The sequence below is a fragment of the Toxorhynchites rutilus genome, chromosome 3 (assembly GCF_029784135.1).
Source record: "Toxorhynchites rutilus septentrionalis strain SRP chromosome 3, ASM2978413v1, whole genome shotgun sequence".
Taxonomy (NCBI): Eukaryota; Metazoa; Arthropoda; class Insecta; order Diptera; family Culicidae; genus Toxorhynchites; species Toxorhynchites rutilus.
Genome location: NC_073746.1, coordinates 145,040,346 through 145,065,923, shown reverse-complemented (window position 1 = coordinate 145,065,923; position 25,578 = coordinate 145,040,346). Strand labels below are relative to the sequence as shown.

The 25,578-nt window shown below is 38.1% G+C and overlaps 1 protein-coding gene across 5 annotated transcripts; it reads right to left on the bottom strand.

The window, feature by feature from the left end:
* Window positions 1-363: 363 nt before the first annotated feature.
* Window positions 364-25,560, bottom strand: LOC129779268 (G1/S-specific cyclin-E). 5 transcript variants are annotated; one of them, XM_055786662.1, is made up of 9 exons: window positions 25,340-25,560; window positions 24,084-24,313; window positions 9,352-9,439; window positions 3,171-3,732; window positions 2,699-2,886; window positions 2,202-2,632; window positions 1,911-2,142; window positions 1,644-1,838; window positions 364-851 (listed from the first exon to the last, which is right to left on the bottom strand). In XM_055786662.1, exons 2-8 carry the CDS (start codon window positions 24,095-24,097, stop codon window positions 1,647-1,649), a joined length of 1,707 nt encoding a protein of 568 aa, XP_055642637.1. In that variant the 5' UTR covers window positions 24,098-24,313; window positions 25,340-25,560; the 3' UTR covers window positions 364-851; window positions 1,644-1,646. The 5 variants fall into 5 exon arrangements, with proteins under 5 accessions (XP_055642637.1, XP_055642635.1, XP_055642633.1 ...); XM_055786660.1 differs by lacking the exon at window positions 364-851 and adding an exon at window positions 24,668-24,724 and having other exon boundaries at window positions 1,249-1,838; window positions 25,340-25,559; XM_055786658.1 differs by lacking the exon at window positions 364-851 and having other exon boundaries at window positions 1,249-1,838; window positions 24,084-24,316; window positions 25,340-25,559.
* Window positions 25,561-25,578: the final 18 nt, after the last annotated feature.

The window sequence follows — 25,578 nt, the reverse complement described above, 5'->3', positions numbered from 1 at the left end:
AGGGGTGAATCAAAAACTAAATTAAAAACTTCTGTTATATTCAATAAACGATAAATATATGCATAAAAAACGATTCGATTGTATATATTGAATACAGTGAAAATCAATCCGAAACTGTGGACCTGATCACGAACGTCACTTCACGGTGGAAACGAAAATAATTGTATGCGATTTGTATGCATTTCATTCCGTTTTCACCGTGAAGTGATGTTCGTGATCAGGCCCTGTATATAAACGAATCAGCGCTGTACCAAGTTTCAAAAAAGTCGGAGAGGGTCGGGTCAGCGCCGGCTGATTAGGGACGGAATTGCTCCATATTCATTCGTCTTCGTTCCTAACCCATCACAGATGGAATGAAACAATTGTTACTAGTTTCATTTTTTTGTTTATTCATCTTTGCTCCGCTAACTGTACTAGATTTACCAATACAATAAAATATTCAAATACATCTCACTTAGTCAACATAATTAAGTCGGTAGTTATAAAATTAAACTACGGATTGATTTTTTCTCTTTTTTGTGTGTGAAAATCCAACTGAAATCTTCTTGCCCACATAGTAGTAATCAACTGGAAACTTAACTGTTAATCATCAAAAGTCTTGTTTTATGCTAACAATGTAATGAACAATATAGTGTAATAAGCGTACTTCTCTCTGATGTTACATAATTCTGTTTGGAAACGTAATTTTTTTTCTCGTTGGTTTCAACGAAGATTGCCATCATAACGATGCATCTGTTTTTATTATTCACTCTGTATTTGCATTTGACTGTTTTCTCTCGGCGGCACTTGTTAAATGGGTTTATATAGGCTTCCTCCCAAACAGGCACTTGTATAGATGAAACTGATCTCGTCTAAAGGAACGGAAAAACCTCCTATTACTCGTGTTGCTTACTTTGATACTATTCAGTTTTTTCTTTGTTTGTCTTGTAGGATCTGGATTAGTGATTAGAAGTTCTTTCAAGTTAAAGGGTCAATGGGACAAGCGTTAAGGTAATTATTTCAAATTATTGGGAATTGGATGCATTTCTATTGGAGATCTTGCGTTAATTCTTCATTAGAAGCTTCATGGTGGTATTAGGTATTAGTAGGAATTTTCGGGACGGCTTAGATGTTAATTCGGAATGAAGGATTATTGTAACACGTTTCAATGTTTGAGAAAGGTATCAATGTAAGCAGTTTTGTACTATCTGTTTGTAACAATTACACTAGTTCTGTAATCGTTGACCTATATATTATAATACGCGTATATACAATACCAATTTTGTGTTTTCATTTTATTACGACGATCCGGGTGTTTAAAAAAGATAACTCATCTATATCATTATGGCCTATTGTCGCGGGGATTCGAAATGCTGCGCAACATTTTGAAACAAATGCAACACAAAGAAATCCATGCGGCATAAGCCGCGACGCAATAATTTAGCATGCTATAAAAATGGCCTATCCATGCATTTTATACCATCACAGTTCCGTGTGGTTTCAAACTTTGCCTGCCTCTCCTGCACCACTGAAAATCGTGGGCTAAGTTAAACTTGTAATAATTTACACAGGTAAGTAAAGGGAAAATCTTGGCTACAGAAAGTTTGATACTACGTTATTAACAATTTCTAGGAGTACAAAAGGGTGAATAAATTATGCTCTACCTATCAAGTCTTTGCATTAACCGCTTTATTTTGCATCTCGAGCGGATTGACGGAATTGCTTGCGTCCAATGATTTCCTACTCGACGCTGGAGGCGTCAAAAGGCAGTCCGGTTCGAGAACCGGTGCTGGCGAAGCCTCCTGTTGTATCATACAGGCCAACGTTTCGAGTTGCTCACGACGCAGAGTGGCGCTATCCTGTGTAACGAATGAGAATGAAGGTTTTTTTATTTCCAACCAGAGTAATAAAATATCAAATATTAAACTTACAAACATATCCAACGATGTAGAATGCGTTTGAATGATGTGCGAACTGTCTGTCACCATGTTAGGACAAACATGGGCTAAACCGAATGTGGACTTGATCTGATCGTTCGCTTCGAGCAGAGCTAAGGGTGAAACTTCGTTTTCATCGCATAGCACCAAGAAATATGGTTCCATCCACTTGGCACACGGAGCGATCACTTCCCAGTCTAGGCCGGATACATTCATCGCAGTTTTTCTGTGAAAAAGTATAATGATAGAAACAAAGTTTCGAAGTTTTCCATATGAATGACTTACCTATCAAATGTGTGGCTGATGGCGGCCGCCGCAATCACAGAGTAAGGAAAATTCGCGAGACACACGTCCAGCGAACAAAGATCTAACAATTGAGCGGTCTGGGCAAACTCCAAACCAGAAAACTGAGGATATACAAAAGAATCCGGCTTGCTATCCTTCGACGTAAGACTAGTCGCTGATGGTTGTTGTTGTTGTTGTTGTTGTTTCCGATAGCCTGCACTTCCAGCATGCGGGTTAACCATCTCGCGTTGACGACTAGTGACATTAATTTGCATATACAGACCCAGCCAACCCATTACTGTTACCGGATTAATACTCCACTGGAGTTCACTGAGCAACAGTAGTTCCTCGCGTAGTATATCCTCCTCGGAGCAGGCGCCATCCGTTACGTAAGCGAATTCCCCTATTTTAGGTGGGTATATTTCTTCAACCTACGAATAGAGAACATATTCCTTTTAGAATATTGTTTGTCGAATGAATATCACACTTCTACATACCTTTGCCGCAACGAACAGTGAGGTAATGCCGAGTAGCTGAAGATGGGTTTTCTTCTGCTCTTTCTTCCGGCTGAGATATCGATCGATGTAATCGACCGCCAAATAGTACGTTTCCCGATGTAGTTTGTACACTTCGCACACCTCGATTAACCAGTCCAGCAGGATTGCCCGCATCCTTGGCTGTAGCCCTTTAAAATGAAGGAAATGAATTTGAATAAATGAAAATAGTCATTACATACATGTTCCAAGAATTTTCCCACCAACTATAAAAGACTTGGAAAAGAAAAAAAATCATCAAAAATGCTTTTTATTCGTTTTTTCCCATTCGCTGTTACAGTTATAAAAGCAGGACTGAAAATGACCTGCTTTTTATGATACTTTAGGGTTTCTCTCTTTAAATCGTTAATCAATGTAGCTCGTTGTAGCGAACAAAAGAAGGGACTGAATAACAGGATCATAAAGAGAGTTTTACCTGGATGCTGATCGAACATGTTCGGTTCTCGTTCGAGTGACGCCTTCTCGTCCTTCCGACACATGATTTTCCACACATCTCCCGATTCTGCCCAGGATAGGTGTGGCAGCGGACAAGTCCTCAGCTCAGCCGAGGGCGTCACGCAGCAGGAGATGGCGGGTACGCGAGATCTACTACAATTGTTGTTGTTATTACTGCTATTATCACGATTATGGTTGTGTGAAGAGGTTTTCTTGATCCCGTGCGGTGTCGTGTTACCCTTGGTGTTCCAACTGGCACGGGATCCATCACTCGAGGGGCTAAGAATATTGCTGTTTACAGACGGGGGACTAGCGAGCGGAAAAATGTCGAATTCAGCCGTCGTCGAGTAGCACTCGGACGAGCTCTGTGTGTCGGAGGTGTAGTCGGTGGTAGTTGTCGGGATGTTGATGCTGCTGCTACTGTTTGTGGATGCTGCCGAACTGACCACGCTCGGCACTGGTACTGAGGGCGCCGAGGCTGCCGCAATTGGTGACCGCCGATCGCCCCCATGTCGCTTAGCTGGCCGCTGATTTTCTGTGTCCTATGGGCGGGAAAGAATAAATAAAACGTAATTTTTCAATGCGAAAGTTGATGCAAAACTCATACTAGGAAATAATCCGCGAAAAATAGCAAGGAAAGCCACATGTTCAAAACGGAGCACCGTAATCGACTGTTTTTCGATGCGCAAAATCGCAAACGGTCACTTGAGTGTGTTGCAGAATGTTGTCGCAAACTGGTGCGGATTGCAGTTCTGCGATCGCAAAAGGGGCGAAACGTATATTCTCATGTCGATCATCAATACATATTGTTCCATCCGTAAGAAACGGTATTGTTAATTTACCTATCCATAATCTGAAATAATGCATGTCGTGTGAAAAAATTCTTAACAATGCTCATTTCTCCGCGTAGATCGCAAGACAAACACAGGAAGGGGAACACAATCCTGGCATTCATGCCTTTCTCGCAAGAATAAGCAAGTCTGCGACAACCGAAAAGGGCAGCTGACGTATTGAAAAGGATGAATACCGCCAGTATACAAAAGGAAATTCAAAAAGGCAAATGAGGACCATTTGTTCAGGGAAGACAACTGATTAGGTTTCCGTCGTTAAGATTCATTGAGAAAAATTTAAAATTCAATTTCCGACTATCGCATTAGAGAATGAAGACTACAGTCTTTAGATCAAAGATTCTCGTTTCAAATCAAAGTGCCATGTTCAGATCACAGACTCAGATTGATGATTCTGTTGTCATCTCCAACTCCACTTCACTCCAATCCATGCTCGTCTGCTGTTGAAGTCCTTTAATCCAATACCCTTATCGTAGGGGTTTTATATCATTACTGGTCATTTAGAGCCAGTATCATTTAACCGGAAATCAAAACAATATTATGTTCGTTTTCCGCTTGTCTGTTATTGTCACCCATTGCCCATCTAATTGGGGGTTAATGACTTTTCCAGCCAATCGGGAGTAGATTCATGAAACATAGCAAGAGTTATACATTCCATTGCCGAAGTCGCCAAAAACAAGAATTTCGTGTTATCGATTTTACTCTCAATAGGTTGACGTTGAATTTTATGCTTTGATTTTCACTAACACACAATGATCTTCAATTTCGACGTTACGAATATCCTGACCAAAATGAAGAGGCAAATTCATTCCACTGGTGTTAGTAGATATTGTTGTTCCAGATTTATCGACTCTCGCTTGAGCGGTAGGTTATCAATACAAGGCAGGCTGATATTCGCCATATTTGAATATAGTGAACGTGAATATTTTCGGCACTGATTGTAAGTGTGTTTGAATGTTTAACGACCTTTGAAATTAATCAAATGTGATCGATAAAAAAGAACGAATGAAACGATGTTTACATGTATCTTGATTTAATGTATTTTATCAACGTAACTGACATGTACAGATGTAAAGGAATATATTTTTGTCGCAATGTAGAAAAATAAAATAATGAAAATCAATATTAGTTAGTAATTCTGTGGAAATATGCCCTTGTCATTTTCAAGATGGACGGCTGAACATAGAACTGCCGGGTCGGGTTCATGAATTGGAAACCAACGATACGCCAGGCAACTTCAATTGAGTGATGTACCTTTCTATTTGGAACCGCAGTATTACATCATTATCATTCAATGGGCCATGAACCATGCTTGTGGTAAAAGTATCGAACAGTCATTCACATTTCGGAATCCGATTGATTTCAAATTTCACGTTTCGATCGAAATAGATTTTTGCATTTTTAAATCCGTTCGACTCAAATTCAATCGTTCTATGCAAATGTGGCAACCTCGCCTTGTTGCAAGAAAACGTCAAAGTGATTCATCCGTATTCGTGGATCATTTTATTCTCTATCAGATTGGCAGACTCGAAAGCAATTTTTAATTGTTGAAATTTGAATGAAAATTATCACACATAGAAGACAGCCCTGATCCTAACTTAAATTTTTTCTATAAATTTCCTTGCATTTTTCATCAATACACAAAATTCGGATTTTTCCAATTTTTCACAATAACAGAAGTTGCTTCACTCTCAATGCTGTAACTCACTAACCAATCAAGCTTATGAACATTCCAGCCGAACTGTTATATAGAGAAATAAAAATGTTCTGTTCGTTTGTGTACGCGTCAAAAATTCGAAAAGTTCGGAGCCGATTGAGCTCAAACTATGATACAATATACAAAACAAACAAACACATCTAGGATTGTTGTTACAACATGACATATTGGAAAATTCAACTCTACCATGCAACCACAATGTGCCACAGCAAAGCGTGACAGGGTACAGCTAGTTTATTATAAACATAATTCATACAAAATTAAAACTAAGTTGTAATAACTAACGTGGCACAAATGTTATTAGAATTAATTTATCATCAACTCATAACAGTATTAAATTATCGATAGTAGGCAATTTGTACCCCATAAGCAAATCGCCTAATATTTCCAAACCAATACGGTCTAAATAAAAAATGTGACATTGAACACTGAGCTACACTTGTGTTCTCTAAATCAATAATGTGTAGTCATTCTGTCAAGCTTCAAACTTCCAAATATATCATAAATTAAGAGATAATTTTTGGACATTTAAATTTGATGCGGAGTGATTTGGTCATGTGTGTGCTTCATCGAAAAAACATACTTATGTTTATGTAAAACAATTGGGGATAATATTACAATCAGTAACAGTGTTCTGGGATCGATACCAGGTGTATCGGCCAGATTCCAGAACAGGAAAATTGCATCGAGACCATTTCGAATTATGCATGAATCTTTTCACTGTAGTTCGAGCATTTTCAAACATTTCCGATGCTTGGTCAAAGAAAATCTGTCCGTAACGACCTGCGTTGCTCTTTCAAGCTCCTCCTTTTTCCAACGTTGTTTGTTCATCTTTTTTTTTGTAATTTCGCGGCATCTGGAATCAATTAGACCAAAGAAGAACTTCAAACCTGTATGAACAATTCACCCCACAAAAACGTGTCCATATCATCCCACACAACATGCAAAAGTTGAAATGCGATTAATTTCATTTATTCCTATAAAACTTACAGTTTCGCTGCATCAAATTGTTTCTCTTTAGTAGGCGAACAGAACTTACTACACAATACACGAAAAGTTTGTTTAATCCGAAATGAAACACAAATTTATGCAGAACTCGATAGACTACCGATACAAGATCGACACTCTTTTCTTGGATCGTGTACATTCTATCCGTGACTTGGGTGTTATCATGGACTCAAAGCTACGTTTCCACGATCACATCTCAGCTATCACCTCCAAAGCATTCTCTATCCTGGGATTTATACGTCGGAATGCGTCACAGTTCACCGACGTATATGCACTAAAAGCTTTGTACTGTAGTTTAGTGAGGAGCAACTTAGAGTACGCTGCACCGGTCTGGGCCCCATACCACGTTTCCGAGATTGTACGTATCGAGCGTGTACAGAAATGTTTCATTCGATTTGCATTGCGACATCTCCCGTGGAATGATCCCGTCCATCTTCCCCATTATTCGGAACGTTGTCGTCTAATCGACTTGGAATTGCTCACGGCAAGGCGACTGAAGATGCAACGACTGATTGTATTCGACATCCTCAGTGAAAACATCGAGTGTGCCGATCTTCTTCTGCATATTCCAATAAACGTTCCTCAACGTCAGCTGCGTTTCTCCGCATTAATTGCTGTTCCCGGACATAGAACATGCTATGGCTACAATAATCCATTCAGTTCCTGCCTTCGAGCCTTCAACAATGTCTGCCAAATTTTTGATTTCAACATGACCAAAGATTATTTTAAAGCTAGGATTAAGAATATATCATAAGTATAACCAGTCTGTACGATACTCTCGAAGACGATGAATAAATAAAATATAAAATATAAATCAATGTAACGGTAAAAGACTTCATCCTGCCTAAACCTAACCCGCGCTGGCATCAAAACAACACCCCAAAGCCACCGTTGGGTATACTTTTGGCGGGAAAAGCAATACGCCTCAATGCGCGCGCACTTCGGCTTCGGCTTTCTCCCTGCTGTCCCGTGGTGCCCATGTCATGGAATTATTGCACTATATGCTTTCCTCCAGTTTCGCCCCTTTAAATTGAGAAAATAAACCTCATTCCGATGCGAAGACAAAATGAATAAAAACTAAAAAGTAGGCAAAACGCATAACGATCGAAAAAAGAACATGTAACAAAATGTTTGTTTCTCCTGATATTCCCCTTCTCGGCTGTGCCCAGAAATGCCCTTGCAACCCTCCAACAGTCGTAAGATGTTTACTTTAGTTATTCTACATTCCCCCGTTCTTCAACAGCCATCGCCTTCGCATCGGCCCGAAAAATAAGGAAACTAGGAAAGGATGTATCGCTATCTGGCTTCGAAAAAAGTCAACCCCTGTTGTTGTTAAGCCGTTTGTACGCTGCTGCTCGTGAGTGTGTGAGTTTCGACGTTCCTGAAGAGCAAAGTTGCCGCCTTTAGTCCGCGTTAGCAGAGCAATAACAGCGGCAGCGGCGATGGTGATAGTGATGACCGGGAAAATAACAAGAATCGGACAGACCTCATTCAACGACCCCTTCGCATAATGAATTAGTATAAAGTACACAACACAAAAGAACGTCATAAACACGGGTGGCATTTAAAACATGATGGCGTGTGCGTTGCGTTGATCTGAATGGGAACCGACGGAGAAAAGGATTAATGAAATTGGGGAAGAAAAAAACGAGCAACACATATGCTTGCTGGCAAAATGCAACGGAACTGGAACCAAGGTCGCCGTATGGACCGAGTTGGGATTAACAGACGACTGCTTTGGAACATTCATTAGTGATAAATACGTGAACCATCATACCCGTTGTGGATAGAAATATGTAACGAGACAATTGAATGAGCATCCCCATTCAGAAGGACCACCGGGTACCTCCGGTCATCCAAAATACCGGTTTGTCGTCGTAACAGATTCAGCGCCATGCATGTTTATCTTATTCTTGTTTATCTCATTTTCGTATAATTCTTAGAAGCCAGCAATCGGCTTTGGAGTGCACCGCTCAAGGCGATAAAGGCTATGCCAAGCAATATAATCTTGCTGTAATAACTTCATTTGAATTCAAACATTGATGTATTTTGAGTGATACCAAATCGACCCAACACAAGTTGGATGGGAAAGGTAACAACAGTTCAACTTCAGTGGTTCATTAATCAACTGAAGCGTATCGGTAGTAACCGAAATGAAACATAGAAGCCAACCCAACACACTCATTGAACTTCAGTTGTGTCTTATGTTATACACACTCTAAGATTTTGTTTTGACCAGGCCTCTCTTCAACTGTTCCACCAAACGCTGACGCATAACAGCAATCAAACTGCAAACCGTCATTCACGCACGGCGACCAAAAGCAAGTAACATCTGCGATTCCTCACCACACCTTTTCTTTTCGAGGGATCCTCGTGCAAGGACTCGTCAGCAGTTAACCATTACTGTCAAGCAAATGGTTCGGGAATTTGTCAGGCGGGTGGCATGGCATACAATCGTAACCATCGCAAGTCCTTTCGAACGGGACGATGAAGTCCTTTTGTGCTGTGTTTTGTTTATTCCTTGCTTCTTTTCAATGGAAATGAGGGAACGAATGGTAGTTGGAGGAGCGTCACAAACACACACTTACCGCTTCGTCCGATGTGTATTTACGTTTCCGACTGTTTCGCGTTCTGCCCTCAGGAATGTCTGCTGTTGATCTGCTGGCATCTTCGGTACTGTGAAGAGAAAATGTGAAAATTTTGTCATTCAAGTAGAAGAATTCGAGAGTAGGGCGTCTATATTTTTCTTTTATTCACATTATTAACATGTAACTAATATTTTTTTCCAATGACCGTACGATGTACCAAAAGATCAAATCGAAAAAACATTCTTTTCTGATACTTTGCAAACTCTTCAGAGCTGCACAATTTCACAACCTCTTATTGCATATCGGGAAGCAAACAAACAAATCCTCAGAAAATTACTTTCGTGAGCCATCATTATATTAAGTTCCAAGATTAAAATTGAGGTTACATTCTCGCATGTTTCCACGAGAATCACTAGCGAAATTCTGAACGATCAGAAGTAAAAACTCACACACCGACAGTAGCTTTCAGCTTTTCAGTTTCAGTTCAGCTAGCACGGAACCACGTGTATCCATGAACCGTGGAAAACGAGCAATATACAAACTTTGGTGAAGAAATTCCACCCAATAACCAATCAGAAAACAAACGAAACCAGCATGCTGTAACGTTTAAAAGTTCCACACACTCTTTTCCTATTGTAGGCACTTCAGAATCATGTGTATAAATTACGTCGAATGCATTTTAATTTCTAGAGTGGTCACACCACCACACAAGTAAGAATTGCTACAGTTCCTGATAAATAAATGCTGATTATAATCAATGATTCCCAAACGGATATCGTGGGTTCATTATAGTATAATGATGAGATGATATGTATGCATCCAGTTAAAAAAAAACCATCCCGATCCACATGTCGGAAAGAGACATAGAATCCACAATATGTTCAAGAACAGCGGTACTCAACCTTTTTTGCATAGGGGCCACAAACACGTGTTTTCATTGTGTCGCGGGCCGCAAATCAATAAATAAAGAAGAATGATCTCCAAGCCAAGCCGCATTGTTAACATAGAACTACGATATCATTGCCGGAGAGTAGAAACAACAAAGAAATTTATTAATAAAAAATTTTGATACAAATATTTGATAGCAATGAAAAAGGCCGATAAATGAATGCTTTCACTGAGTGAAGAGCGCAAACTTTTCGCGAAGCAATTTGGGAAGATTGTCAAATTGATTCTAAGCATTAACCCTTTCAATACGGCAGTGTGCTCCGTCGAAGTGTTACTGCTGTACGGAGCACTGCGCCGAAAAGTATACACATCGCGCTTTGTGATCGATGTGCAGTATGACTTTCATGTCGTCTAAAGACGAGGCTCGTACACACAGCTCATCGCGCGGATGTCGTCCATAGACGACACTCGTACACACAGGTCGTCGCGCGGATGTCGCCTATAGACGACGCTCGTAGCGAAAGGGTTAAAATGTACTGTTGATCGCTCACTGTCTAGAGAACTGAAACTGAAATACTGATCTTCTTGAATATCCAGGCAGTTTTCCAGTATCTCTTAGCAAAATTACATCATCAACGCAGAACGAAGCATCTCAGAAGACGCTGAACAGCAACAGGAAATTCAAATTTCTTTTCTGCTTTAATTTTGCTCTACACTATGCTTGCATCTAGCATATTCTGAAGATCCATTCTGTGGCGAAAAAATTGTTCAACACAGTATAGTATACAAACTGAGATTGGCCAGGGCGAGCACAATATTTAGAGAACTTTTACTGGTAGCCAACGACATGCATCAACAAATCTTGACCACGAAGGACTCATATTTATAGATTTTGGTTAGCTTTTGAAGCAGTTTAGAACTATTGAAACAAGTTTTTGGGTCATTAGGTAACCAGCATATACGAGGGCGGTCCGATAAGCACTTAGCCTCATCGCCCGATGGTGTCAGTATCGCAAGAGAGATTACTTATCGTGTAGTACATTCTCGTAAAGGCTACTGTCAAAATTTCAGCCGAATCGGACTCGTAGTTTTGTTTTTACCGTGTGTGGAAGCGGGCGTGTCCGCGGATTTTAGAAAAATGGAAAAAAATGGAAATTTCGCCGTTGCCACGGCCAAATTGGTCGAATTGCACTACGAACTGCTGCCCCATCCACCGTATTCTACAGATTTGGCCCCGTGCGACTTTTTTTTTGTTTCCAAACTTGAAAAAGTCACTCGCCGGGCAGAAATTTGAGTCGAATGAGGAGGTCATCGCCACCACGGAGGCCTACTTTGCAGACCTGGAGAAAACATTTTTTTCAGATGGCTTAAAGAAGTGTGAGCATCGCTGGATCAAGTGTATCGAGCTAACAAAAGACTATGTTGAGAAATAAATCGTCACTTTTCTATTTTTTTTTTGTAGGCTAAGTACTTATAGGACTGCCCTCGTAACTCGTAGACATTTGATTCTTCGAATGAAGTGGTTATCAGGCCAATTCATTGAACCGACAAAAAGGTATTAACGGTTTTGTGATTTGCTCCCTAAACGTAATGCTCTGGTTTCAGAGATTTTAAACTTACACCCCAGTACAGATTCAAATATGATGGGATTCGAAAAAAAACAGAGGCACTTCTCACCATACGGCGTACAAATCGACGTAGTGTCCCCACCGAACAAAACGGCATCATACTGAGCGATATCTAACTTTCATTCTTCCTTCAATCGAGCAAAACCGCTGTGTAACATCAGCATTGAGAAAGACTGCTGTCTGATAGTTGGAGCGAGACGACTTGAATGATGATGTTGTTTTGAATTATAGAGGTCTTACAATTCATCAGTTCATTCGCTTCTAGCCTTGAAAAAGATCGACTTGGAAAAGTAAACTAAACACTCGGCCTTAGGAAAAAATCATTTCGAAAGCCTCCCTGCCGTCTGGTCGCTAGCTAGATGATTGATAATTTGTGAATACTGTAATTTGAATTCGCGAACGGCTTGTTCACACTCAATTAATAGAATACGGTGGAGCTTAGATTGCAATGTTTTCTCTATCCACATTGTCCTTAGAACGAATGCTGCATTTGCATTTCGAACAACAGATTTATGCTCGTCCGATTAGCAGTGATATTTAAATACTGCACCTCGACCACGGGAACACGATAGGAAAATGTGTATTCTTCCATTTTTCGTTGAATTTAAAACGTTTATGGGTTAGGGAACCGTAATGTATTACGTTCCGGAAAAAACAGAGAATTTCCGATTCGATAGATATGCAAACCATCAAAATCCGTTCAGAGCTGAAATAATTATTAACGTTAAAACTATTTCATAAAAATGTGACGTGTTTTTTGATTTGATAGCATTACTGAAAAACATAGTTGTATGTCAAATAATAGGTAATAATTTCATATTCATAATTTCATATTTATTCACTAACGTTAACAATATTTGCCCTAATGATCGGATTAAATATATTTAATAAATATTTAATCTACTAATATTACTTAATGGTAACGGGCCAGATGGGCCAACCAAAAGAGGCCGGTGGGCGGCCCGCGGGCCACAGCATGAGTATAGCTGTTCTGGAACAACAATTCAAAAACCTAATGAGAACTCACGCCAATCGATTTTGAATTATTTTTAATAAAGCTTCAAAATCATATTTCGAACTCTAACATGAGAAGATCGGGCTTTATTATAATAGACGACTTGCAGGCAAACTCGGCTCGACACCATCTCAGCACTGAAACGTTGTGGGTTTGAACACATGGGTCTTTTAAGCAACTTTGCATACTTGAAATATTCAAAAAAGGATTAGACCAGTTTTCGGAAAGGACCAACAAATTTTCATTGATTTTTCACAAGAAATTGTAACTCAAAAGCTATAATACCTACAAAACTCTAGTCAATGAATGAAATGTAGAAAATAATTCAAATTTTCTTAAAAATCAAGATTTTTTGTAAATTTCGCTGAGAAAAAAATATTTAAAAAATTAAATCTCATTGTTCTCAAGAACGTTTTATTTTTAATTCTCAAAAACAATGAATAACCCATACAATTTCCAACAAGTCGTCCTTACATCGGAAGATGGGCTCTTTTATGGGGAAAAAGTTTTTCTAACAACAACTTCTTCATGTTTTCTTTGAAAAAAAAAATAATCCTAATTTTATTTAAAGTCAAAAATATGTCGCTTAAAGATAGCGATATAGTATATTCGACAAACTTTTAGCTCTCATTAAAATATGAACTTTCGGCGAAGACGTCAACTTTCTATCTTTGATAGTTTCGGGAATATAAGGCATTTTTGTATGTAGACTCCTGAAAAAAATAATGTTTTATTTGTAACATTTTTGGGTGTAAATTCTCGCATTTGACATTTTCTTGACATGTTTCTGAATAGAAAAAAGTTAGCAGAGCATGTCAATCCCGAAAATTTATACATAAAAATGTTACAAATTAAACATTAGTAGTTAGTTTTCACGGAAAAGCATGAAAAAGTTGTTGTTCGGAAAACTTTTTTATGAAAATTTAAATAATTTCCTACATTTCATCCTTTGATCAGAATTTTGTAGGTTAGTTTTTGAGTTATATTTATTTGTAAAAAATCAAGAAAATTTTTTTGGCTTTCCAAAAAGTTATCTAGTTCTTTTTTAAATATTTCAAGTGTGCAAAGTTATTTAAATAACCCATGTTTTTACACCCACAACGTCTCACTACTACCTGAGATGGTGCTGCCAACTCCTAAGACGAGTTGGCATAAAATTTATCAATAGTCTTCTTTCCTCCCAAAACTTTTCTAACATATTTCGATACTTTTCTTGTAGAACAATTTATCTTTGGCATTAAAATACGTTCTAGTTTTAGTAATCATTTCTTCACTCAATCACACAACTTTTTTCCTGGGGCAATTTCAGGTTTGCATGCAGTAACTGAGCTTCAGTAAAATACGATCCATACGATTTTTCATCGATGCGATCAACTCAAAACTTCTAAAATATTATTATAAGACATTCTTTTTTTTTGCTGGATACTAGCGATTTTTATAGGTGGCTGTCCTCTCAAATAATTCTCGATTTAACTTTGGAATGTAGTAATAAATCCAAAGTTTATACATTTTCAAATACCGCATGAAAACAAGTAGAAGGGGGTGTACCAAAAGGCACGGGTGGAAACTTGAGTTTAAGAATGCTAGCATAAGCTAGCTTTCCTTTGCGATATTATCCTTGTCTGAAAAATTTGCTGTGGTGGGACGAAACAATTATATCTATGCCAATAATTTCGTGGCCAAAATTGAGAAGCAGCTGCTCACCAAGGCCACGAAAGAGCTGAAGAGCATGTCTAAGCTTCCGCAACAGAAAGTTTGACCAACAGTTTCTCCAGAGGTTGATGTTAAATGGTGGTTCCCTCCGGCCTTCGTTTGTTCCACGTACTCAAGAAAAATCTCCGTGAAATGCGTTTTCCTCCAAATGAAAAAAAATATCTGCGCCAGAAGACGGATATTTCCAAGGTCTTTCGAGGAATTGCTTTTGGGACGGGATCTCCAATTAGTGGAAGAATTTCTGTCGAATATTTACTAAACTTACTATCTTGAACTATGGACATGTTTTTTTATTCTATTCATCAACCAGCCTAATATATATCAAGTAGACTGAGAATTTCCATTATCATTACAAATACAGGGCGGAATCGAATTAAGATAGTCTCGGTTTTATTTTTTCACTGCATATTAGTGATGAAACGGATAGTAGTTTGGCCGGATACTGGATACTGGATATCCGGCAAGCTTCGAGGTCGGATATTAAGGGATGATAATGTGAGAAAGGGTACACTTACTTCGACACAAATCAAATTAAACAAAGCAAAAGAGGCGAAACTGAATTAAACCTGATACGCGAGCTCACGACACCTGTTGGGACAGTTTCAACGAAGTGGCAAATGAAAATGATATCATTATCGTGTTCAGGAAAAAAATCGACAGTTATGCGAAAGCATTTCCAATGGATCGCAATCACGTTCCTTATGTTTGGTAGTCATTAAACTCTAAGCAGTACCCCTATTTGAAAAGGTTTGCTAGAGTTTATATTCAGCTCCTTACAGTAGTGTTTACAAAGAAAAACTGTTCTCTGAACAGTGCATGGTGTAAGAAGCAAAGCGTAATCGACCGGTTAAAAAAAGAATAAAAGTAATAGTGCAAATGAATTATTGTTATGAGTTAATAATTAAATTTTGAGAAAAAAAAGGTTTATGCTAATATTATAAACAAGATTGTGTTAAAGAGAAATTAATGATTTTTTCCAATATCCGGCATCCGGCCGGATAGTTACCGGATATCCGTTTTCTTGGTATCTTGGTAGTAGTTCCAAATGTCGGAGAGGTCTATAGAATTACGGTGGCCAATTGACCGTCATTAATTTTCAACATTTGCATTATGAGACCTATTGTAATATCCTTGTTGCTGGCATCGGTTACAATCGGTCGATACTGTGTCAATATTGGCGAAGTGTTGGGCCCAGATGTATGGCACGATTATCGCTATCTCACTCTACCTACCGTCACCGCCTATCTCACTATCCCTCTGCTGTAAAAGTTCATCATCGGCATCACGATATGTCAGATGGTGGTAAATTGGTAATTCGCGATGACAGCGGCATGGTGCCGACGTCTGGTGACGACTTCAAATTAGGGCCATAATTTGGGTCCCAATCGTTAGTGTAATCTCTATCAGACCAGAAGCCACGAAGCCGGTTTTTAAATTTAAAAATATAAATTAAAATTTTCACATCATGATATTTAATTACTTGAAACACGTATTTCTGACGTTCATTCAACCATGTAGCTATAAAATTCCAACATTGTTACTGAATTTTTTCATTATAATATAAAGTTGTCTTCATAAACAATTTTCCTATGAGACTTTTTCACCACCTGCAAACAAAAATGTTTTCAATTTAATAGAATACTAATTAGATATGGAAAAGCTAATTTTCGTTGATAATTTTAATTTTGAAAACGTTCATTCCGACTGAAAATCAGCTATTCTTTGACGCTCCCCTAAACTAGTAAACGAAGCTCAATGCCGTCAACGCGGATCGCTGTTTCAAAGAAAACAAATACTTTTGACGTTTGAGATGTTGGCACCAAAAATATGGCGGGTGTCGTACAGCTGGTTGGGCCGTAATGTCACATACGAAACAAATATTCAAGCTTGTACATTTGGCACCCCCCTCCTAACATCATCTCTTGGCACATATTTTACGAAGGAGGTGCAATAGTTTGGACTAGAGATAATTACCTACATAAAATTCTCAGACATTAACCCATTTTAGGCCAAGCGTTCGAAAAACCGAACGGCAACTTTGATAATTTTTCATGGCTTTGGAGAGCAACCATTTGGTAAGGTTTTGGCATCAAAAGATAGCTTAAGGACGGGTTCAGTTACTGCAGTGCAGCTACTCTTCTTCTTCTTCAATGGCACTAACGTTCCTAGAGGAACTTCGCCGTCTCAACGTAGTATTACTTGCGTCATTTTTATTAGTACTTAGTTGAGATTTCTATGCCAAATAACACGCCTTGAATGCATTCTGAGTGGCAAGATCTAGAATACGCGTGATCACAGTGCAAGTAGAAGGAAATTTCTTTGACGAAAAATTCCCCCGACCAGAACGGGAATCGAACCCGAACACCCGGCATGTTAGTTATGACGCTAACCACTCGGCCACGGGAGCACATGCAGTGCAGTGCAGCTACTCACACCGTGTGAAAACATCATGCCAGTTAGTGTCATGTGTAATCCGGCGTGCGAGCTACTTCAAAGTTTTTTGATTTTACTCGCACTCGCATCCCTCAAAACGTCAAAAGCAGAATCTAGCGTTCGAATCAGGGATGCCAAATGTAAATACAGTAATCGTTCGCTAACTGGTCCTGGTTTAACTGGTCTGCTATTTAACTGGGCGAACTGGTCCTTGGACCAGTTAAAAAGCACAATTTCGTAAACAATCGACGCCATATTCAAATGGAAGATTTGCTGTGAGGGGCATTCGAATGTAATTTTAAATGTTATGAAAGTTGACATTATTTTCGCACGACAAAAACATTGATTAAACTACAGAAAAACAATTTTCTCAAATCATATGTCATACCTGTTGTCGCACTCAATGCGAAACTTCCATTGGAATCCTTTTATTTATCCAATTACAGGAATTAAGCGAATCAAACAATTCATTGAAGTTTCCCTCGATTTTATTTGACGTTTAACATGCCGGACCAGTTAAAACGCGAATGTCGATAAGTGGTCTTCTCTTTTCGCCCAGTTAGTGAATGTTTACTGTATATGGAAGGTATTGATAGACTTGAAAATTATTGAAAAAACAAATAAAACCCTTATAGTTTCTAAACGAAATCGTTGTTATTTTGTTTTGCACGCTGGCGGGACACGCATTACTTTTGAGATAGTTTTCTTGAGAATTTCTAATATAGAATCATTATCAGGCACAATTTTCATTCAAAATTCATTCACAATTTGCGAAAAAGTATGGTTCTAAGAAAAAAGATCACATATTCGATTTGAAAAAGTACATTTTCATTCATTATTTTAATTTTTGACGTGTATTTATTCTACCTTCAAATCTACTATCATTTTCATTTCACAAATTGGTACACGAAGCTGCTGGCAAGGCGAAATAAATAAAATTAAAAAAAACTTTTAGAGTGCCTTTTATAGCATCACATACTTCCGGAATCACTTAGTTATGGGTGCTTTCGAGATTCTAAAAAAAATATCGACAACAATCTGAACGATATTCCAGAAGAAAGGCACATCCATGTGGTTTTTCAATTTCACTCTTGCAGGTATATCATCCCTCATGAGTGTATCTTGGCGTGTTATTTTTGGACCAATGAAATCCAACAGTGTTTCCACTTATTCAGGTGTTTTTCTCAACACTGCTCTGTACTCTAGAGCAGGGGTTTTCAAATGGTGCTCCGCGGGAAATTTGTGCTCCGCGAAGTTATAGCAAATGCTCCCACTTGACAACCCACGAACGAACAAGGCAAGTCAACCAATTGTCAAGCGAGTTCACCGGCCCAGTAGCTGCTCACTATCAAGTCAGCTACTAGCAACGTATAAATGGGCCTATAGTCTATTAGCTATAGAGATGGGCAAGAGATGGGTACAAGAGAACGAGTTCACCTAAAAGAGTGAACGAACGGTTGTTCTTTTTCAAAGAACGGTAGTTCGCCCCACGAACTGATTGCGAGCGAGCGGTTTGTGGGCGAACTGATTCCGAAAGAACTGTTTGCGAGTGAACTGTTTGTGAACGAACTGATTCAGAACGAACTGTTTGAGAGTGAACTGTATGGGAAAGAACTGTTTGAGAACGAACTGTTTGCGAGTGGACTGTTTGAGAACGAACGAGTGCAGCTGAACTAATTTGCGCTGGACGGAATGGATAAATAGAACGAGAACGATTGTAAGAAAAATATAACGATATTGTCATTTACGAGCAAAAGGCATGTAACGCAGGGTTTATTTTGTTGATGTATACCGAATTTAGGGTTAAAAATTAAATTAGATTTTCGTAGTTTTAAACGCAAAGCTTTATATTTTCAATTTCATGTGATTTTCTCAATTCCGCATAACATTGACATACTATCTGATCATCAGTAAAAATCTGGGTGGAGCTGGGGCGATTCATGAATTAGGTAAACATAAAATCTTCTAGTGAGGGCAAGTTGAGAAAAAAGTTTTGCCTATTGTGTGTACGTGTTATCGTGATTGTTTGTATGATTGATTGTTAGTGAAAACGCAGTTTTTTTCTCTGAATGAACCATTATGAAACATGATCTTACATGAAACCTGTGTTTTGTCCTAGGATAAAATATGAAAAATTGCACATATTTTATGCGCATCAAAGCATTACATATACTATTGTCGACCGATGAACATATTTTCACATACAGTTTGCCACTTTTAGAGTAGAGTCCAAACGAACTGATTCACTAAGATGAATGGTTAGTAGCTGAACCGTTCATCAAAGTGAACTGTTTTGCCCATCTCTAATTAGCCAACACTAACTTAGCAATAAAGTGGATGTAAGCAATTCTCGCGTAACTTTTGAAAAGGTCCTATGTAACAAATGTAAACAAATCGAGTTAATGGATGCACGCTATTAGTCTTCAATCATTGAATGCATTACAAAAACAATCGTTCACGTATCTATTTTCTTCATCTTTTATCGCCGATACAAAAAATATTCAATGTACAGATTCGGATTTTAAGCACCCGGCTGTTACTTCGAACGCCACTTTCCTCCGATGCCCGAAACGTCCGAACTAACAAAGCAGTCAAAACAACACGAAGTCGTACTTCGGTCGTTTTGAGTTTTTGTTTCTTACAGTAGTTGTTATCGATTTCAGTTCAATTCAACGGGTGATAACAATAATAATCTGTCTTTAGAACGAAATGCTGATTTTTGGATTGTTGTTTAGTAGTTAGTTTCAAATTCTTATCGTGCAACGTAATATGTCCAATGTGCAAACGCGGGCAGTCAAAACGTCCAATGTAACATTTTTCGCTCCTTGGCTTCAACTTTAAACTCAAATCACGGAACAACAGCTACGATTGGTTTTGGAGAGCTATTCTTGATCGCTAGTGGTGAGAGGAGCGATAAAGATCGATAACTTTTAAGACAATTCGCGGAATAATGTTCGGGTCTTCAACTTCGTTTTTCTCGAGTTGACGAAAATGTTACATTGGACCTTTTCAAAAGTTACGCGAGAATTATTTGCGGAAAATACATAACCTCACATAACCTAACAAAAAACAAAACCTTCTTCTTCTTCTTCTTCAATGGCACTAACGTTCCTAGAGGAACTTCGCCGTCTCAACGTAGTATTACTTGCGTCATTTTTATTAGTACTTAGTTGAGATTTCTATGCCAAATAACACGCCTTGAATGCATTCTGAGTGGCAAGCTCTAGAATACGCGTGATCACAGTGCAAGTCGGAGGAAAGGGCCTGGCCGGGTAAGGAAGTAAAAAGTGCCCCCAAACCAAATCACTAGCCGTATGGCAAATATTGTAAAGGATATTAAATAAGAAATTTTGGCGGTTTATTTGAACCCCTATCTGGTTTGACGTAGGATCTATAGTGAAAAACGTACTTTTCGTTAATTTCACGCCATCCTCAAAAGATCCGAGATAAAAATTTGAAAAAAATACTGAATGTGCATCTTACTACGATGTATCAAAAAAAATTATCAAAAAAAAATTTCATCAAAAATTTTAGTACTAAAAAAAATAATGAAATCTTGAAAATTTTTTTTTTGGGATTTAGAGATTCAGTACTACTCTAATTCATATTTTAATGTGTTTCTACGGCTTTTCTAGATATGTGTGATTTTTTTCAGATTTTTTTCAGTGTTGCGCGGTATCAAAAAATTTTTTTTTTATGTTTCCAAAGAGTGGTTAGGTAAGGGAGTAAAAAGTGCCCCCAAACCAAATCACTAGCTGTATGGCAAATATTGTAAAGGATATTGAATAAGAAATTTTGGCGGTTTATTTGAACCCCTATGTGGTTTGACGTAGGATCTATAGTGACAAACGTACTTTTTCGTTTATTTCACGCCATCCTCAATAGATCTGAGATAAAAATTTGAAAAAAATACTGAATGTACATCCTACCATGGTGTATCAAGAAAAATTATCAAAAAAAATTTCATCAAAAATTTTTGTACTAAAAAAATATTAAAATTTTGAAAATTTTTTTTTTGGATTTAGAGATTCAGTACTACTCTAATTCATATTCAAATGTACTCTTACGGCTTTTCTAGATTTATAAATATCTTCAAACTGTTTTTTTTTTCAAATATCTAATACTAAAAATAAAATGAAAAAAAATACACAGTACAAAAAAATGTTATAGATTTTCTGGCATTTCGAAATTTTGAAAAAAAAAATATAACTTTGAGACCCACTCCTGCTCAAATTTTTATTTAAATGCGTTCGTATGTGTCTTTTTTCTACATGTGGCGTAATTTTTCCTGAATTTTTAAGAGCATTGTGTGACACAAAATAATTTTCTTCATCGTCTGCATTATTATTTTTATTTTTTTGAAATCGATTATTTTATTGTATTCGTGGTTTTCAATTGAAAGATTAAAATAAAAAAACAAATCGAATTTGTGGTCTCAAAGTTATATTTTTTTTCAAAATTTCGAAATGCCAGAAAATCTATAACATTTTTTTGTACTGTGTATTTTTCTTTTTTATTATTTTATTTTTATTATTAGATATTTAAAAAAAAACAGCTTGACGATATTTATCAATCTAGAAAAGCCGTAAGAGCACATTTAAATATGAATTAGAGTAGTATTGAATCTCTAAATCCCAAAAAAAAATTTTCAAATTTTCATAATTTTTTTTTAATACTAAAATTTTTGATGAATTATTTTTTTGATAATTTTTCTTGATACACCGTGGTAAGATGCACATTCAGTATTTTTTTCAAATTTTTATCTCGGATCTATTGAGGATGGCGTGAAATGCACGAAAAAGTACGTTTGTCACTATAGATCCTACGTCAAACCACATAGGGGTTCAAATAAACCGCCAAAATTTCTTATTTAATATCCTTTACAATATTTGCCATACAGCTAGTGATTTGGTTTGGGGGCACTTTTTACTCCCTTACCTAACCACTCTTTGGAAACATAAAAAAAAAATTTTTTGATACCGCGCAACACTGAAAAAAATCTGAAAAAAATCACACATATCTAGAAAAGCCGTAGAAACACATTAAAATATGAATTAGAGTAGTACTGAATCTCTAAATCCCAAAAAAAAAATTTTCAAGATTTCATTATTTTTTTTAGTACTAAAATTTTTGATGAAATTTTTTTTTGATAATTTTTTTTGATACATCGTAGTAAGATGCACATTCAGTATTTTTTTCAAATTTTTATCTCGGATCTTTTGAGGATGGCGTGAAATTAACGAAAAGTACGTTTTTCACTATAGATCCTACGTCAAACCACATAGGGGTTCAAATAAACCACCAAAATTTCTTATTTAATATCCTTTACTATATTTGCCATACAGCTAGTGATTTGGTTTGGGGGCACTTTTTACTCCCTTACCCGGCCAGGCCCTTTCTTTGACGAAAAATTCACCCGACCAGAACGGGAATCGAACCCGAACACCCGGCATGTTAGTTATGACGCTAACCACTCGGCCAAGGGAGCACCACAAAACAAAACCTTATAAAATTAAAAAAATGTGCTAACTTTTCTACAGTGTTACTTTGATGAACGATCACAAATTGTGATGTAGGAAAAAAAAACAATTGGATTGAACTTCCTACAGGAACAAAAATGCATGGTTTGGCCAATATTTTTATTTGACGATTTTACAATTTTTTGTCATTTTTCGGAAAACGGAAAAATATAATTCTCGAAGATTAGGGTTTCTGTAACGCCAATAATCAAAATTACACCAATGGCTTTTGTAAAAAAAAAATTTACAGCTTGATTGTTAATAGATTAATGATAATTTTCAATCAAAAAATCATCGAAGCAGGCAAAACATAGCGCGTCTCCATCAAAACGAGATCGCATGCCAGTAGGGACGAACTCGACAGGCAAAAAGTCAAAAAGAGATAGCGCGCAAGTAATCGCAGCGGGAGGTATTCTGACCCGTTCGCGCCAGATTTTGTAAACATCCACCCATATTCTCTCTTCTCTTTTTGTGCTTTTTTGACAATTGGAACCATATGTTGGCGCGATATTGCAGAGCAGAACGATAAGCGACGAAAATGGAAACGCGTACGTTGCTTGCTTTATTTCCATTCAAACCTCCCTGGGGAGCAGCACACTCACATCGCGGCTCTCTTCTCTCGAATCGAAGCAAATAAAAAAAAAGAACTGCTTCGCTTTCTCGATTTTGTTGCTTCGTTCGTTTCTGGGTGAGATTTAAATCTCGCCACGGGCATTTAAATACCCGCGCAACTACGGGTGACGTCGATGTACATACGTGGATACCGCGGACACAGAAGCAAGTGCTACGAAAGAGAACGCGAGAGCCAAGAAAAACGCACTCGGCGGGAAAATGGAGACTGCCACCACTAGATAGAAGCGCGAACCATAGAGTAATAACAAAAACATAGCAACAAATCGAGCGCCAGCGTAATAAAAGAGAGGGAAAAGAAAGGCAATGATTAAAGTTCTGGCGCGCTGTCAGCCGACACTCTATACACGTAGCGCATAAAGGCACACACGAAAGCGAGTTATTTGGGCTAAAATATTGAAAAACAATAGCACGAAAAGACACAAACGCAAGGCCTGCTTTGGGAAGTTCAGAGGTTACGTATGATATGATCAAATCGAGCTATTTATACGGAATAACTTCATATCTATCCGAGGTGATTTTTCAAGGTTATAAAGATGCTGCATAAGGGGGATAGATCCGAAGATCCATTGCTCTCACATCACATTCATTTGCGTATCCTGATAGCATATTTCAAGCTTCCCAATTGAACTGCATATCCCATTCGATTAAATTATTCAAAAGCAACAATATCTCTTGCAGGTATTCAGTATAGGAAGTTGAGAGCACCCTTAAATTCTGTACAAATCCTGCCAGATTAAATACGCCCAATAAAAGAAAATCCTACACATTCTCATTCTTCGGCTTGTCACAGCTTAGGAAAAATCACCCCTGTAGGAACGAAGGTCGGTATCAAAGAATGCTGGAGAAAAAGGACCAAAAGACTCAGGTAGAAACAGTGAGATGCACATTATAATGTCCTCTTACCTATACATATCCATTATCTGTGGCCTTAAAGTTGGGAATCCTTCTAGAGACGCCGGATCTCTCTCTTTCTCCCCTCGGTTCCGGTTGGTCCAGATCGAAAGGATCGCCTGGGAAGTCTCTTCCGGAACTTTTTCCTCCGACAATCAATGGCAGGGTCCACTTTCACCACTCCAATCTTCACTTCTTCCGCACTTGATTGCACACACTCTCTAGGGCAGTTCTTCCTTCAGCTACTGAAACGGCAGAAATTCCTAAAGGACCGGCACACCACAAAATTCCGAGCTTTGAGAAACGCACACGCACAACCTCCACAAGTTTGAGTTTGAAGAAAGGTGGAGGAATGGAAGAGACGAAAATTAAATGGCTGACTCTTCCCACGGGGAATCGTGTTGGAAAATATCTTTTTTAAGCCACAAACGGTACACTTTGGGTGCGAATTTGATTGTTTTCATATGCAGAATGGAACCGAGATTTAGATTCCCTTGGGACCGGCTGGATTAGTCGCCCTGGTCGATTGCAATCGCTCACAGCAAACACTTCGACGGTGCGGCACGTTTGCTGCCTAGCACAAACTGAGTTTTTACCTCTTCTTCCTTGACGAACCTCTGCTGAGCTGTTCGCGCATCTCACTTGAAGTAAAACTATAAAAAGAGGGGAGTTTAAAAAATTCGAGGTCAATTTTGGCGCGATGTATTCTTGATAAAAGTTTATTCTAGGTCTTTTTCATAATCACCATCAGAACCGTTGGTTTACGACAAAATAAGTCCCATCAGAATCGAATCTCGAAAACATTTAACATAAGAAATAGAAAGTCGCACCCGCACTTGAGGTTCCACATGAAGACGACACGTAACCAAATTTGCATGAAATCGTGAAATCTTCTTGGTTATTCTTTCGAAAACCCTTCTTATTCTGCAAGAACCATCCAAGAACGATAGTCTCTTTGGCACAGAATTAATATCTAATTATCCAAAACAGTTTCCACGCAAAAATTTACGAAAGCCAATACACTTTCCCGCACTTTTGGGCAAATGTCACTGTCAAAATTAACATGATGAAAACCCAAAATTACGAATGCATAGTACCATCATATAATCCATTCTTTGGCCCATAAAAAGGCAACCCCTCCAACAATGTAAGGCTTGCTTTTCATTCATGAAATCCTGAAATTCCTCCACAATCCACCCTTCTTCTTCTTTTCGAGGTTAGTCGCATGTTTGCTTCGATTGCCACGGAAAGCCCGAACCGAAAATTACCTTTACTGGAAAATAAAAATCAACAACACTTCACCCACCGCGAGCAATGGTTATTTTCACTTTCGCACAGTAATTTTCATTATATTTTGGGGGAAATATCCTGGGTATTTTATTCACTCAACTCAGCAGAAAAAAAGCGCAGAACAACACCTCTTCTGACAACTAGCGGCTGATGATTACGAACCGAACCCGACTTATGTTGCGCAGAGAGTGGTGTTATTCTTCCGATGCCAATCCGC

Coding starts and splice junctions, on each gene's coding strand:
- LOC129779268 (XM_055786662.1), bottom strand. Junction 2,633..2,698: donor CACTGTTCGTTGCGGCAAAG/GTATGTAGAAGT, acceptor CTCTATTCGTAG/GTTGAAGAAATATACCCACC. Junction 1,839..1,910: donor CTACATCGTTGGATATGTTT/GTAAGTTTAATA, acceptor TTCGTTACACAG/GATAGCGCCACTCTGCGTCG.